At 39.8% G+C, this 18,197-nt stretch overlaps 1 protein-coding gene across 1 annotated transcript; it reads right to left on the bottom strand.

Annotated features, from left to right (window-relative positions):
* Nucleotides 1-615: 615 nt before the first annotated feature.
* On the bottom strand, nt 616-17,575 carry LOC142136539 (ADP-ribosyl cyclase/cyclic ADP-ribose hydrolase 1-like). The gene is made up of 8 exons (XM_075194683.1): nt 17,276-17,575; nt 12,656-12,785; nt 11,581-11,716; nt 9,913-9,995; nt 8,253-8,329; nt 4,784-4,876; nt 3,309-3,395; nt 616-754 (listed from the first exon to the last, which is right to left on the bottom strand). The coding sequence occupies exons 1-8, from the start codon at nt 17,464-17,466 to the stop codon at nt 685-687; spliced, it is 867 nt and encodes a 288-aa protein (XP_075050784.1). The 5' UTR covers nt 17,467-17,575; the 3' UTR covers nt 616-684.
* Between the last annotated feature and the right edge of the window lie 622 nt (nt 17,576-18,197).

The raw sequence follows: 18,197 nt of genomic DNA, 5'->3' as shown, positions 1-18,197 counted from the left end.
GGGATGGGGCCAAAATGAAGCAAATTGCGAAGCCCCGCCCCCTCCGCCCGTACATTTCAGCTCTTATTTTATTGAAGTGGGCAGATGGACCAGATGCGGGAGAATCGCCAGCTCTCCTGAGAGTCCGTGAGAATTTTGGGAGTCTCCGGGACATTCCGGGAGAGTTGGCAAGTATGATGTCATATAGCACACAAATACCGAGTAGCTTAACCCTGTACACTACAATTTGGATCTGATATAGGGCTTGCCCCCTTCATACATTTTACATTTGCCCTCCCCCTGCAGTGCAACATGGTTTTGCCAAGGTGCAAATTTGCTCCTTTTTAGTTTTTTTCCTAACTCAGCATCAGGCCCTGTATATGCAAGAAGTGCGTTTATTGCTCCAACGCCCACTTAGCAGATTTCAGACCCATCACTTCTCCTTCACATAGGAGGCAGCATTGGTTCCCTCAAGGTACATTAGTCCATTGGCACTTTATATTATAATGTAATGACAAAACTTTGATGGAGGTAATAATGACAATATGAAATATACTGACCTACCCATTTATAAGACAACATTAAAATGCAAGCTAAGGGAATGTGATTGTGTTGCTCAATAACCCATAACAGGTAGAAACTTGAATTTTTAATATCATTTCTTGTAATAGAGAAAGAGAAATGCATCTTAGATAATATTTTATTTTACTGGTATTTGCATTGATTGCAGGCAGCCTGGTCATAGTTATTGACGCACTGCAGAGCTTGAACTGGCCTGTGGAGTACACGAGACAAAATATAAAACATTTTATTAAGAAATCATATTTATCATAGTACAGCGACTTAGAGCAACTCATCTTTAAACACTACGGAGCTGATTCATCAAGGTACGTATACTGAACGCAACGTGCATTTGTTTTAAAAGCACAGAATTAGGATATACGAACGCCTAAATTAAACAGGGAGCGGATCTGAAGATACTCGGGCTGATGAATTCGGGTGTAGGTCTGCTCAACTCTACTACACAAGACCCTGCAGGATACGTCTTATAGCTGTGTGGGATATACATTCTCAAAAGAAAGCACAGAATAAAAAAAAACCCTATTCAATTAATGTCACATGTTAATAATTAGCTCACTGACCCCCGTGAACTGGTTTTGGTTTTGGATCTGGATTAGCTTCGTGTTTTGGTTTTGGTTTTGTATTTTTTAGAAAAAATCCTAAAATATGCTAAAATCACATAATTTTGCATATTTTTTTGTTTCTACATTATTATTAACCTCAATAACACTAATTTCAAGTCATTTGCAGTCAATTTTCACCACCTCACAGGTCACAATATTATTTTCATACACTTTCGCATAAAGATTGCAGCGACCTGGCTGGATGGTAAGCGACAGAGCAATGACATAAGCACACGGCAGTTCCTAGCACATCTAGGACACATTGGCACACAGCAGGGGCAGAAAAGAAAAGTGGTGCAAGTTGGAATTGTCCTTGGGACCTCCCTCTCTCCCAAGATGGAATTGTCCTTGGGACTGCCCTCCCTCCCACCCACCGTTATGTTGGATCTTAAAAAGGAATCTAAAACTCGTGAGATCCGATGACGTTTTGCTTCGTTTTCAATTCCGAGGGCACTTGAAAGTACCGAGCCGAGCCAGGTCAGTACTCAGATCTGCTAAGTTCGGCTACATTCGGTTCTCGGGGAACCGAGCCTGAGCATCTATATTAATAATATAGGCATTAATGATAAAACAGTTAAAAAAAAGAAGTGGTTTTCCCATGAAATACATTTATTAGGATGTTCTTAATGTCTACTGAACATAAAATACATTTTTACAGTTACTCCTAATTGCAAACACATGTTATAGCATGCATACAGCAGAAAAACAAGTAGCTGGGAGATTGCCAGAGCTTGGTGCGGATGTGGCTACATGCACTCAAGTTTGGCACGTCCTTACTGTACATTGTCTGTGGGAAACGCCCCTTCCTCGCCCCATTGCCTCCCAGATATTGTAAGCTGTAGTAAGTGTCCTTTGCTTATGAAGATGAATTGAACATTTAGTTGCATATGGTCCGGTTGTGGGCATGAGCCAATTAACTTTGCGGATTATACGCACAAAATCGTCATTTCCGTCCTTGATGAATCCGGCCCTACAATTATTGACTTATGAATATCATCCATGTCTAAGCTGATGTATTGAAGTGCATTGACTGACACATTGTTCAGATGTGCAGCCTGCATGAAATGTCCCCATTCACACAGTACTATACACACGTCCCACAGACCAAACATGAACATTTTCACAAGATCTATAAATATTTGTCGGTCAAGGAGTAGAACAGAGTCAATAGTCTCCAGATGATCAGAAAGAGGACACAATGGTTTCTAGTGTAAGAACCATTTACATGCAATTTCCTAACGTTCAAGATGCTAGTAGACTCCTGTAATAAACGTCAGGGGATGTGAGCTCTAGTAGGAGTCTGAAGGAGCCCGGTGAAGGATTAACTTTAGAAAGAATTCTAATACTGCTCAAGGCACATGGGAGTGTATGTTGTTGGATCATTGTGTTATTATGTTATTATTATGTATGGTTTATTCTCTGTATCCATGAACGTTAAATAGGATGTTTGGATTGAATTTGGAGCATGTGGCTTAATTGCATATTTGTGAAAGGGAGAACTGCGGAAAATCATCATTTAAAGAAAAATATAAGACAAAAAACAGTCTCTGTGTTGGAGTAGAGACTATTGGAGTTTTCACAGTAACGTCCCAAATAGTGCAGGACCACATCCTTACAGTGATAATACTTCTCCTTCTATTCCTCCCCATCCGACCGGTGTCAGACACTGCCAGCCAGCCACATGTATGGGGCCGCAAGCAGCAGTGATTGTCCTATACACAGCACCAAGCCTCATGCACACACAAAGACCATTCTCATAACCTGAACTCAGTCATTACTACAACACAACATTTACCTGAAATCAATTATCAGTTCATGACTTTAGGAATGGTGATTGGCTGCAATAATGTCAGCCAATCAGACCATTACACTGATTCCTATTGTAGGTGGTGGGACATTTCTTTTTGGCATTGCCTCTGTGTAGCCATACACCTCATATGTCTACCCCTCTATATACCTACATCATGCAATATCTATTAAGATTATGCTTCTATCCACGTTGTCTCATATTTACCATAATTACACTATAACAAACTCATACCTTTACTAACATGTATTCCGAAACTTGTGGTTCACACCAGGCAATAACCTGGTCGTTTTATTAATATTTTATATACAAATGGAGCAATAAGGTACTGTACTTACTTGTAGTTATCAATGCAGGAATATTTAAGCTTGTGTTCTTCAATGTATTTCTTCAGTTCTAATAACGACTCGCTATTACAGGAATTTCTGAAACACAAAAAAGAGGTGGTGATATATAGCAACAAGTAAAGTGTCTTAAGTTACAGAGTGTATTCTTTATTCTCTGTATACAGAAAAAAGATATGTAACTGCTAATGCCCCCCCCCCCTTTCCCGCAATGAAGGATCTATACACTGGAGTCATAGGGCCTGATTCATTACAGAAAGTTAAATAAAAATTGAGTAAGTAGTCTCCTGGACAAAACCATGTTACACTTCAAGGGGTGCAAATTAGTTTTCTATCTTGCACATAAGTTAAATACTGACTGTTTTTTCATGCAGCACAAATACTTGATAGCTTTACACTAACATTTAAAGTTGATATGTGTGTGTTACACGAAAAAACAGACAGTCTTTAACTTATGTTGGTCTTCAGTGGTACAGCTAGAATGCCAGGAGCTCCTATGCAGATTTTGGCCATGGAATCGCTTCCTCTATGCACAGATCTCACTTTGTGCACCTTGTTAGACTTGTCCTGGTGACTAGTATTCAACACAAGCTCTATATTGGTGTTTGGCCATTGAGTCCTGGTTTCTCTATATTCAATATGGTTACTCCACACACCATGTCATATGTTATTAATCATATGTGTGGCTTGAATTGTTGTTCTGATTTTGCACTGCTACCAGTATGTGGTTCTTACTGAAAAGGTTTGTGCACTGTCATTACCCCATTCTAGCTGCAGGGTGGCTACAGTTTTACTAACATTTGTAATACTGGAAAAATGCAGGCAACTGGATCTAAAATGGAAACCATTGTTTACTATGAACCCATACACACCACACTTCCTAACTCGCTACCAGAGTATTGCTGCAGTGTTGCGTTTTTCTGAACAAAATGAAGTTAACAACCAACCGCATATCAAACACATTTGCATCTGACATGTGACTTCACTGGCGTTTTTATCTGCATTTCTTAATGCAAAGCAAACACCTAAATGCAATAAAAGGAATAAAGAAGAAGAGAGAGGTTGTGTAAATGTTGCCTTTCAGCTCCTTTTCAGGGTGCCTGGGGACCCCAAATAAATACAACTATGCAGTATTATGTTCTAACACCATAGTTGCCTACTCTTACAGTATGTCCGGGAGACTCCCGAATTTCTGGGAGTCCTTCCGGACTTCTGGGAGAGCAGGGCAACCTCCCGGCTCCCAGCCAGTTTAGCAAGTTGAATGGAGGGGATGGGGCTTAGTGACGCGATTCTTGCATTATAGTGGACAAAAATGTCAATTATGCGTTTCTCCGAGCCCCGTCCCCACACGTCCACCAACCCCCCTGACCTCCCTGGTAAGAAATTGCCTATGTTGGCAAGTATGTCTAACACTAGATGCAAGGACACATGTTAAACCTTTTATTTATGTTACTATCAATTCTATTTACCTGTCCTCTCCCGTAATGTCATCAATCACCCAAAGCTTCACTTCAGAAACATTAGCTGGATCCATACTGGGTATTTCAACTGTCCTTAAAATACTGAAAGAAAAAAATATTGTACAACTTTTTATATTGTGAATTTTCAGTGTATGTATGTGATGAAGATGTGCAAATAAATAGTACTCAAGTGTTAACCAATGAACGCTTACAAAGTCATATTTATGTGAACTATTCAAAAGAAAATTAAAAACCAAATTATTCGCTTGTACTCATGGGCAGTTTTATATCCACCTGTGGTGAATTGCCCAAGAAGGTGAACAGCCCAAACCTTAATCTTATGTTTACCATGCTGCATACATCCCATGCTTGACAAACAGATACTGGGCCAGTACGGGTCCATGGAGGGTGGGGAGGTGGGGGGGTGATTGGGACAATTCCCGCCCCCCAGCACTCTACATACCTTTGAACTGCGGCTGAGAGGTCCAATCAAAGTGAAATAGGGATGGGACCAACCAGTCAGAGTGAAGGAGGGGTGGGGCTATATTAAATCAACCCCTCTAAAAAAAATCTAGGCCCTCCCCTGTACTGAGCCCCCTAAAGGTGCAGTTTTTTATGCCCTTGTGACGAATAAAATAAGTTTGTATCGAAGAATATGTGGTTCCGACTGGGATTGATTCACAAACAAGTTAACTTTTTCTTAAAGTAGTGATCTATTTATCCTAATGAAGAATGTTTTGTCAATACTTAGTATAATTCTTCCAAAGTGCTATGAATATAGGAAAAAACATTCTTCGTAGTGATCAATAGATCACTACTATGATATACTTCTGGGTTGCAAGATTGGCCAATTCACTATATAAGATACATGGCTGCTACCTAATTTGGTTGGACAAGAGAAGTGCATGGCAGGCTCTTAGCACCCAGTCCAGAGGTTTTCGGCAGAGTTACAGAGTCTGAGAGCACAAAGGTCTTTGCACCAGGATTGAGCTTTGATTAAGGGTCAAATATTCAATTGTGTGCCGTGACCGCCGAAAAACGAGCGCTCGAAAACTATTACCGTTTATACGGTAATATTGCGCGTAATTACCGTTCATACGGTAATTTACTCGCTCAATTTCAGCTCGCTGCTCAGGGAGCTGCGAGCTGAAATTGAGCGAGTAATTACCGTATAAACGGTAATAGTTTTAACGCGCTCATTTTTCGGCGGTCACGGCAAACAATTGAATACGCCCCAGAGGGTTCAGGTGGAAACTAGAGGCTGCCATCCCTCCATCTGCTGCATATCAGTGGAGTCACTCAGTTGAACACCTGAATTATTATTATCATTATTATTATTCTTTACTTATATGGCACCACGAATAACAAGATAGTGATGTACAACAGGGATCTTTGAGAATCTATGTCTGCTGCTTTTTCATGAAACAAATGGATCACAAACACAGAACTTTAGAACAGACTGTTTCTATATCTGTAGTTAAAAAAAAACATAAAACCAGTGAGCATAGATCTATTTTCCACTATCTGGTAATGCCTTATTAGCCAATCATTCAACTGAGAAAACTCAACACAGCTGTCACTGAGGGATGCTAGTGTGACCACACCCTACACCAGGCAAGTTATAACTTTGTTAGTTCTAGGAAAGCCAAGATGAATGGCAAAATCACCGTTAGTGGTTCTCAAGTGAATCTACACTATTGAACCTTTGCTATATATCGTCTCAACTGATTTTCTCAAGCAGCGCAACGTGAGTCCTTCTTCATCAATTCGGGATCAGACTGCAACAAGCTGGGTGTTGCGATATTTATACACAAAAAAAAACCTACTTAGACTCGAAAAGTCGCCCTATTATAGTGGTTGGCACTCTCCACTCTGTAGTGAGCACCATGGTCTCGGTCTATGCTTCTAATTAGGGACATTTTAGAGACTTTTTCTCTAAAATGTTTTGGTGTATTGATCGGTTAGCCCAGAGACATATTATTGTAGGAGGCAATTTTAATATCACTCTTGACCCAGCCCCTTTACAAATCTTCCTCTCCCTCCTAAAATTTAGATACTACACCTTCCAAGGACTCTCTGGGCCTGAGTTATTAAGGAGAGGAAAGCATAAAAAAGGAGTAACATTGCACCTGGGCAAGACCATGTTGCATTGGAGGGGAGGGGGGGGGTAAATTTCAAAGTTGAGGACAGATTTATAGTTGTGGTGGGGCATGTCCTAGATCAACTTTAATTTCCAGTGTAAAAATAAAGTATTTGTGTGTTACATGAAAAAACAGTCAGTATTTAACTTATGTGCAAAATAATTAACTAATTTGCACCCCTTGCATTGTAACATAGTTTGTCCTGGAGAACTTTTTTGCCTTACTCTCCTTAATGACTCAGGCCCTCTAACTCTATCTTCCCTACTCAAACCACACACCCTGTATGATTCCTGACGCTTTAAAAAGTAAACAGGCGCCAGGAATCCACACCAGGGGGTATATTTACTAAACGGCGGGTTTGAAAAAGTGGAGATGTTGCCTATAGCAACCAATCAGCTTCTAGCTGTCATTTTGTAGAATGTACTAAGTAAATTAATCTGATTGGTTGCTATAGGCAACATCTCCACTTTTTTAGACCCACAGTTTAGTAAATATACCCCCAGGTATATTCTTACATCGACATGATTCATGTCTCTCATTCATTGTCATATTTGACCGTACAAAAGGGTATTACTCCCTTTTCTTGGACAGAACACGCAGGATTCTATATCCTTCTTGACCTAATCCGACAATTCTCCCGCCCACATAGATGGCGACTAAGTGACTCGCTTTTATTGAATCCGACCGCTTTCTCTAATATCAAAACAGCGGTCTCTAATTATTTCACAGAGAACTCGTGTGGGAGGCTCGTGTCCCTGTGGCGCTTTACAAAGCAATGGCAATAACTTTAAAATGGAGACATTTTTCCCTCCATTTCTCAAGCAGATAAGATCTCTTTAGAACATATCATCCCGTATAATTGGTGACTCCCAAAAAAAAATCAAATATCTTGAAGTATCTACAACCAAACGCTACCACCAGCTTTTTCAGGCTAACTTTCCCCAATGTACTTTCCCGAATCAATTCAGACCTTACTTCGTGGTCCCATCACTCTATATCTTGAATAGACAGATTCAGCACTACCAAAATGAACATATTCCTTGGACTTGCCTAGGATAAGCTAGCAGGGAATGTTTAAGGGGTATATTTACTAAACTGCAGGTTTGAAAAAGTGGAGATGTTGCCTATAGCAACCAATCAGATTCTAGTTGTCATTTATTTAGTACATTCTACAAAATGACAGCTAGAATCTGATTGGTTGCTATAGGTAACATCTCCACTTTGCAGTTTAGTAAATATACTCCTAAATCTCCTCATAGTGTCCCTTACAAAGACAATGATATTGGGTATTATATGTATTATATCTTTATATAAAAGTGGATAATGTGACATGGTACCTTTCTTTTCTGGCAATTGCACCATCTGTGGATCCGTTCAGCATCACATTCACTACTCCACACGATGTTCTGGCAAACTGAGGAGATAAAACAAATACCGCTAGTAACAGTTATCTGAGTCTGTGGAATATCACATACTTGCTAGCAACAAAACTGCAAACCTGCAAACGCTATTTTGGGATGTCACATGCTTACTTTTGACAAATGCACCTGGTTTTATAGGTGTGCACATGGATATACCAAGAGGGCGGAACCTCTTTGGGTGCGGAGCAGGGGCATTCTTTACAGAGTACAAATTATTTACCTTGGTGTACCTATTTTTGCACCCACATCAAAATCAAGATTTAATTTTGTGGGACAATTAGGATTTGGATAAGGCACACAGCCCTTTTCTACTCGCAAGAGGACTTGATTGTTCCAGCATCTCCGAGGTGGTGGAGATTGGGCCTTGACCTATACTTTTAACATGATGCATTTTTCCCCTTCTATATTCACATTTGCAAAATTTTGCACCAGTGAAACACCACAATGTTTTGCGATGCACATACAGTGCGTCTATAAATAGATTGTTATGTTAGTATGGACCTATTAGTAAGGTCTTGCTTGGGATAGCTGACAGACAAGACAGAAACATTACGGTGGAACAAGGCATGGGTAACTACAAACACAAGGAAAATTATATCTCTACTGTTATTGTGGGTTATCTATAATATGTATGTCCAGTTTTGATACTATTTTATCTTATATATTAGTGGTCATACTATTTTATCTTATATATTAGTGGTCATACTATTTTATCTTATATATTAGTGGCCGTACTATATTATCTTATATATTAGTGACCATACTATATTAACTTATATATTAGTGAGCATACTATATTAACTTATATATTAGTGAGCATACTATATTAACTTATATATTAGTGACCATACTATATTAACTTATATATTAGCAGCCATACTATATTATCTTATAGATTAATAGCCATACTATATTATCTTGTACACTTGTGTATGTTGATTTGTACTTTTGGGGCGTTGTGTAACATCTGTATAGCCCTTATTAAACCTTTGATTGTGTGTAGTTTGATTTACTTTTATTTAGATCCATATGTTAATGTTCTTTACTGTACGCAATTCTTTCTCATTGGAAATTATGCTGTTTATAACATCTTTATTGTTTGTACTGTGTTGGGTTCTATTCACAGTTTGGGGGGTATTCAATTGACGGCGGGATCGCCGAAAATCCCGCGCTGAAAGAGTATTGGCGTTAATACGGTAATCCTGCTCGTAAATACCGTTAATACGGTAATTTACTTGCTGGATTTCAGCTCGCAGCTCCCTGAGAAATCCAGCGAGTAATTACCATATTAACGGTAATATTCTTTGAGCGCGGGATTTTCGGCGATCCCGCCGTCAATTAAATACCCCACCTTGGAATTGTATTACATTTTGGCTTACGGTATTCCTTAGTTTGTGAGCTGTGTGGTGTCTCCCATAAAAAAATCCTTTTGTAAGGATTGCTATATTGCATTATTATAGGGGCCTATAAGCACCTCCACGTCAGTGGCTGCTGACTGTTCAGTTCTGGCTAGCAGCGTGCTGACTGTTCAGTTCTGGCTAGCGGCTTTCATGAGTTGTATTTATTAGTCACTTACTGTAGCAGATGCCATCTTCCAGAAAGAGGAGATGGCGTTGTTGTCACATGCATTCCAGGCAGGACAAGACTTAAAGTTCATCCCTGAAATGAATCACACATAGGTATCATGTATGTGCATTATAAAGAGTTGCTTCATACAGAGGTGCGTTTCACACAGCAATTTTCTCATATCAGTTTGACAAATGCCTCAAATCAGTACTCTTTACTATTAATGTTCAGATGCTCAGATTGGCTTACAGACCTGCATGCAGGGCTTGGCTCAGCTAAAGTAATCTGTGCTGCAGTTAAAGGTGTAATGCTCTGATTGGCTACAAAATCTTTATGCCCACCTATTTAACATACATGCCCATCTGTGTTTTGAAAAAGGAATACGACAGATACTCTAGCCCTAGTCAAACATCTAAACATTTCAGCAAATTTCAGTAAAGCTCCACCCACTTTTAGTTACACCCCACCCCTTTCACAGTTTCTGTGAATTGAGATGTCCCGCCAAAATCAGGAGAGTTGGGAGGTGTGCTGGAAGCAGGAAGCATTCACAATTGAAAAGCTGCCGTTACCTGTATACTGAATTAACAAACACTGACATATTTATCAATCTTTAAACCTATTGACGACTGACAGTGGTAAACTTATATCGGCAGCCATTTACCATCGCTACTTTATTCACGTGCCTTGATATGGCCATCACGCCCTGAACCCATCTATCAAGGACAGTCTCATGTTCCAGCGACGTAGCCAGAAACCATCACTTACTGGCCTAGACTTCCCGACCGAGCACAGGCAGGAGACCTGGTGATGTCACAGTGGTGATGTCATCAGGAATGACTTCTGCTGCTCAGAGCCCTTGGTGCTGATGTGGGAGATCTGTCTCAGATCTACCCCTTTTTGTCAGTACTGGAATATTTAGTGTAATGTGGATATAACAGCTGCTGATAGATGGTGTTATATCACGGTTACACTGAATCTATCAATGCTGATAATAGGGGAGCCCTGAGACAGGCTCCATGGTTAAAACACAATAAAAATGAAAAGAACCAAATGCAATAAAAAAAAAATTAAAACATAAAATCTAACTTTATTTGTAGGCCTTATAACTGTGTCACACCTTACATATCGTACACATATTTTGTATCATAATACTGGCATAACTATTTTTTTTTTATATTTAACTTTATTTCTAGGGATGCATTATATTGGTAACAAGTAAATATTGGAAGAATTATGGCATATCATTTTTTTTTTGCATTTTGCCTATTTTTCCCCAGATAATCCAATTAAAATATAAAGATTTATGTCACTGTGCTATATTAACAACAGAAACCTCATCTGTCCCGTGTGTGAGGAATGAAATTCACCAGGCAGTTCACCACTTTATCTAGAGAGGATATAATGAGAACACATTTATAACACCCCCTTCTGTTTTTATCACACGGGCAACAATCAAATATGTATTTAATAACAAAACACACAGTTTAATCATTAAAGGACCAGTAAACATATAAACCACATTCACACATAAATATGTTTATGCTTATTCTCTGCATAAATTATATATGTTTGTTAGGATAAATGTGAAGCACAACCTGAAAGGAAGAATTAGTTTTTCTGTTTTTAGAGTGTATTATGAAGGAATAAACAAGGCTATAGCTTAATCCTATGTGTTTACCTGGCCCAGATGTCTTTCCACACCACATAAGGCCGTTGAACAGGAAGCCCAGGAAAGTGTCTTCTAGAGTGACAAAGTTTTCAGTGGCTTTTGTGTACCGGTGAACGAGATCGTTGGTCCTGCTCCAGAGAAGGGTCTAATTAAGGCAAATAATGATTACTGTACTGATTTATAGACCACAGGTAACAGCAACTTGATTAAATATGCAACATACATCCAGAAAAAAGTGACAAAAACAGTGACAGTATATAATGGTATGTGTAATATTAAAGGCATCAACATCAACATTTGGCCTTTCTCTGATAATGGTGGCAGGGGCAAACGTAGGATTTGTAGAGGAGGGTTTCCACACCACGCCACCAGTGGGCGTGACCATGCACGGGGGTGTGGCTATAATATTAGCCAGTGCTTGGCTGCTCTCCAACTCTTCCTATCCCTATATATACATACATGGGTAATGCTGCGTACAGTACTGTTAGGTACACACAGCTCTCCCTTTTCAAGCAGAGCTGTGTGAAGCAAGGGCAGGGTCCAGCCACCTCAATTATACAGTGCCCCAGGCTTGGAGGGGGGTTTCCAGGCACTAGGACCCCCCCCCCCACCCACCCACCTCGGTTTGCCTTTGGGTGGGTTAGTATCACAGCAGTTACATAAGGGATAGGCAGCCCAGAGTAATAACAGAGAAGGTTTTACTTAGTTTCTAGCCTTTTATATAAGAGTGCATCTTGTAAATCACTGATGTTTCAGACCCTTCATCAAGGTTACGCAAATTTGAAACCTTGGTGTGTACACTCCTACTCTTAAATAAAAGGCAAAATAGTAAGTATGTGCCTGTTTGTTATTATTTTGTACTGTCTGTTCTTTCTAGTATCGCTGTATCTTTTTATTTGGTGTGATCACTCATTATGGTGTTGCACCCTCTTGTTTTATTTTGTTTAGAATCATGTACTGGTAATGGGAAAATTCACAAAAGTTCATATTATATAGGAAGGTTTAATAAATAACACCTTCACTTCATAAGTATACTATTACATACTTTTTGGAGTGAATAATAAAAACATGTGTTTTTTGTCACCTTATCACATGGTATGGTCTGTCCAGTCACATTTGCTAACTGCTCGTAGTCTTCTTCAGTGATGTTGCATGGATTTTTCCTGTACACAGCATTTATCAGTGCATCCCATATTCCATAGCAGTTCTTCTGCCTTCAAAAGGGAAACAATAATTAATAATTAGTTTGTACTCTGTGTACACAGTAGAAATATGAGCTTGTAGTATGCCGAATGCTAGCGTCACCTGTAATGTTACCAGCAAGGCTGGATTTACACCACTGGTGCTTGTAGACTCACAACCCTTGTATTCTATGTCCTGTCCTATCCACTAGCCGCAAGTCTTTTATAGAGAATATGTAGTAGCACCTTTCCTTACTCAGACAAATTTACTTTTTCATTCCCTTTGTTAATTTTCTTTGTTGATATAGCTTCCGCTTAGCCTCTGCTTTCCCTAGGTACAGACTTTATAGTAGAGCATACTTGCCGACTTTTAAAACCTTTTGGGACTTGGGGCTAGATTGGGACTTGGGGCTAGATATACTAAGCGGCGGGTTTGAAAAAGTGGGGATGTTGCCTATAGCAACCAATCAGATTCTAGCTATCATTTTGTAGAAGGTACTAAATAAATGAAAGCTAGAATCTGATTGGTTGCTATAGGCAACATCCCCACTTTTTCAAACCCGCAGCTTAGTAAATCTAGCCCTTGATCTTTACTGCTGTATACCAGGTGATTAAGACACATGTTTTTTTTTTTGGAACTTACGAAACTGTCTTGATATGGATGTTTCTTGATTAGCTTCAATTTATCAGAGCAGCAAGCATTTTTAGTATGAAATTGACACCCTTCATTTTATTTTTGATTACTGATATTATTTATTAATTTACTTGTTTATCCCTATATCCTACCCTGATCCTCATCCATTCCCTACCATTGCATCTATCGCCCAATGTATATGAATACATAAGTACTTAGTAGATATTGTCCTGCCTATCACAATGTTCTGAGTGAACTGATCAATTTACATATTTGATATTGGCCACCTCATAATCCTGAGCAGTTGACAGTAGACAAAATTAACAGGTGGTGTCCTCAATGTTTTAGTGCAAGGAAGTTAATGCTAAATACAATAAAGTCTCCTTAGTAAATTTCAAAGAGTGTTGCTCTAATTCAACCCCCCAAAAAAATGTTTGATATGCACATATGATATCTTCAAGTGGCATTAGTCATCGTGGTTCTGAAAAGCTAAGTGTCGCGATCTGCCTCCAGCTGTTCTGCAGCATCTCCCTTGTGGATGCTGCTTGCCTCCTGCAGCTCCTGTCTGCCAAGAACTTTGTTGGACTTTGCCATTATATGTATCCAGCCTGCAATACCACAGTCCCACCAAAGGGGCCACTGTGGTACTGGGACTGCTCTCCTACCTGCCAGAGTTTAGCTCGTTACTCAGGGATGCTTAGCACCTGTCTCTGGCCTATAAAAGACTGCCTTTTCCAGAAGCCCTTGCCAGTTCATCTGTTGCCTTTACTTCTGCTGGTTCTCCTGCTTGTAATCCTTGATTGATTTCCTTGTTTTGACCTCTGCTTGTCTCTCCATTTTGGCACCTCTTTCGTGACCCCTGACTCGGCTTTCATCATCATCATCATCACCATTTATTTATATAGCGCCACTAATTCCGCAGCGCTGTACAGAGAATTTATTCACATCTGTCCCTGCCCCTTTGGAGCTTACAGTCTAAATTCCCTAACATACACACAGACAGAGAAAGAGAGAGACTAGGTTTAATTTTGATAGCAGCCAATTAACCTACCAGGCTTTGTTGTGACTCCTCTCCTGCTTCTCACTGGTATCGTGGTGAACCTTCTGGCTTTGTTCTCTGGCTTGTTTGACTCTTCTGTGTTACTGTATCTACAGTGTATTGCTTCCCTAGCAATCCAGCTTCTACAGTCTCTAGCAGCTATCCAGCTATCTGCAGTAGTACACCTCTGTGTCTTATGCAGTCTCCTGGCTGTCTGCCTACCTGTGCCTCGTGCCTCCTGTGTAACCTGAGTCTATTTACTGCATATATGGCTTTGCGAGTTATCTATGCTAAAACTGCCATACCCTGCTGTACTTGTTGCCAAACCATTTATTGCAATCTAACGTGTGTACCTGTGTTACTGGTAGACCATTTTGTTCCACTTACTCTCTCTCAGTGGTCTTCATATTGGGAATCCTGACACCAAGCTTTTCGGTGCTTGATACATTTGCCCTCACCATTGAGTATTATGGGGTTTGCGGTATTATGTGGTAATTTGTCTAAGGAAGGAGATATCGCCGATATCTCCTGCATTAGGCTCTTGTTTAATTGTTAATTTACTTAAAAATGCCTACACCATGCGGAAAAAGCCATTTCCGCATGGTTTAGCACTTGATAAATAGGCCCCTAGATGATAATATATTCAACAATTCTATTACGAGTGTATGTGAATTGTGGACAGTATATGTGAATTGTGGGCAACATCATTGTACAAGATAGAAGAAGTACAAAATTGATTCAGTGACGACAGAATGCTAGCTCTCGTCAGATATTCACACAAGTTTAAATTATTAACTTTGTTTTATATCAAGGTGTGTTTGACACCACAATCTTCCTACATCGATTTCTCAGGAGCCTCACATCTCTACTCTGTTGTTGGACAACCCTGCTCCTTCACACTGTGTACTGTATATTATCAGAGCTAATCTCATTGAGTCTTGTAGCTTTAGTTCCAGTATGCAAACATCTGGTTTGAAAGGGCTGCCGTATCAAAAGATCTATTCTCACAACCTAGGAAAGGTGAGACACACATACCTTATTCTGTAGGTATGCATGTACATTTTTTAATGCTCCTTTAGACAGAAGAGCATGTTTTATACTAGCTTGAGGCCATGTCGGAACTTGTTAGTCTTCTTGAATTATATGTTAACAACAAGCAGAAAGGTAAATACACCTTTAAGTTTAAAACATTTTGGTATTTTTACCCATGTCTTTTCCTTGTGTACATTGTCATTTAAAACTGTACCCTAGTACATATTATTGTTTGCTATGCAGTTTACCAATACACCGATACCACCAACACCTAATTTACAAGCTGCAGGTCTTATTTCTGGTTACCAGGAGAGAGCTTTCACATCAGATCAGTGATGTGTTGAGGTCCCAGCATGAATGATGTGTCAAGCTGGGGCTTTGAATTTTGGGCATTTGAGGCACTGGGTAGGGAGATTTCCTGAAAAGAATAGTTACTCTTTATAATAAGGACAATGCCATTGAGCAGCTACAGCGAGTCAGATAAATGTGACTAGAAAACTAAATGAGACTGGGGTTGGTGCAGTTTGCAAAGCTTATGTCTCAGACAAAGGGGTCTACCAAGGCTACCTCCGCGTCTCCGGCAATAGCCTTACCCATGTAATGCAGGAAGCCTATTTAACAAGGCTTACAGCGGTAGATGTATCCCAGTACTTTTCCTTTGGCTATCACCATCTCAGGAAAGAAATAACAGGAAAAATAGAAATTATTATCTAAATAAAGCATTTTTTCCAATCGGAACTTTTGTAAATTATTTTTTTTTTTTCAAAATATTTTTTTTAAACTAGAACTAGAATCAGGACAGAAATGCTATCTGGTGCCCCAGCCACTATATTCTGGATTCTTATTGTATTTGTAATAAATTGCTGTATGTAGTTTCCACTTTGTATACAGGTCTGAACCGTCAAATCAGGTGACACTTGCGCAGATGCCCCCAAGACTGGCCGGTGAGGTGCTAAGAATACTCTTATCACCGCCAAGCAGCTAGGACCCTACTAAGTCTGACATACAGAAGACATGTAAACGTGCAAAATGAAGTACTGTAACACGCTACAAAGGAAACATGTTCTTAATATACAGACTCAACAGCTGGATAATACTTTGGTGTAGAATTTGTTCTTTACATTGTTTAAAGGCCTAATTTATAATGGAAATACAAATTCACGTTTATTAATACAAGGGAGAGATGTCGCAGCAGCCGTTCTTGCAATTCATAATGACGTATAGGGTCTCATGGCGTTAGGAGTAAATAGCAGGTGCAATTTTGTACCTTGGGAAAGCCACATTGCGCTGCAGAGGGTGGGGTTGGGGGTGTGCGGGCAAACTTAATATGTGACGACAGATTTACAGTGCGGAGTGCAAAAGCAATCAGTATTTTCATTGCTTTCAAAAAGATACATTTGCACCCCTTGCATTGCACCATGGTTTGTCCTGGTGCAGATTTGTTCATGAGTCTAGATGAGGCGCATTATCGGTGGATTTCAGTAGAACAATGCCAACCAGTAAGCACATTGCCATGCAGAACAGTAGAATGTTATTATGCCGTATGGTATTAATAAGCAATAACTATTCAGTCAAACATCTCTACTATATAGGAGTACCAGGGGTTTTTAAAACAACCAGTGCTTCAATAGCAGTGCCAGCTCCCTCTCACCTCTTACATGACACTTTACATTAATAGAAGAGTTGACAGCATCCAGATGCTAAAAATAAAATTTTAGTCTTCATAGTATCAGAAAAGCTCTTTGAGCACTGAGCAAAACTTTAACATTAATCCAATCACAATTGCAAATACTCTCCAAAGAGGTCATCTAAGCTTACCCAACGTCCGGATACAAGGACATATAGTGAAAGCAGCGTCCAACAAGGATGTTTCTCAGGTTCTGCGATGTTCCTGGTCCGCTCCATTTTTGAGGTTGCTCTTTTTTACTTGGTGCATGAGAATTAACTACACAGGGTGTCAAAATGATGACGGCCAGAGCAAGTATGCTCCGTGTCCAGTGCTGAGACATACTGACTTCTATCCTGCAAAGGATTAATATCTCCACTGGGATACAGTACTGGCTTCTGATGAGCTACACACTATCCAGCCTATCGAGCTAGACCAGTGACTGAGGGGCACTGCAGCTGAATTTATATTCTGTTTGTTCCATCCCTCCCACTCTTGTTTTTCAGTTTAAACAGCCATACAGTACAGGTCTTTGTGAAATATAGTCCAGCCAGTTTATCTACATGAGTCAAGGAATTTCCAAACGAAAAAATGTGAACTATCTTTATTAATTTTAAGTGTTTTTTGTAAAAAAAAAAACATGTTTCTTTCTTGCGATGTGATATAATATTTATTTAGGTTCGTTCTACATATACACCAATGATTCCATAGTTAGAACTTCCGACAATAAAGTTCTAACTGTACCGTAAATTGGCAATAAAGAAAATGAAAATATAATGTTGTACTATTGCTAATAAGCATTGCTTGATTATAATTATTTAGAGAAGTTGATCACTGAACACAGGGGCGGATTGGTCATAGGCACTACCGGGAATTTTACCGGTAGGCCGATGACCGGATGAAGCCGCCCGTGTGCCGCCTGACGTTTTTTTTTTGTTTTTTTTTAAAAACAGCCACCTTCCTTCTAGTGGCCGCGGATCTGTCCCTCCCTCCCCCTCTGCGTGGCCTATCCTGTAACAGCTAAGTATCACATGGGACGTGCCCCATGTCACAGGTGCTGTCCCATGTGAGCAG

Source organism: Mixophyes fleayi, chromosome 1 (genome assembly GCF_038048845.1).
Source record: "Mixophyes fleayi isolate aMixFle1 chromosome 1, aMixFle1.hap1, whole genome shotgun sequence".
In the NCBI taxonomy this organism is placed as follows: Eukaryota; Metazoa; Chordata; class Amphibia; order Anura; family Limnodynastidae; genus Mixophyes; species Mixophyes fleayi.
Note: the sequence above shows the minus strand (reverse complement) of the source record. Positions and strands in the feature narration are given on the sequence as shown.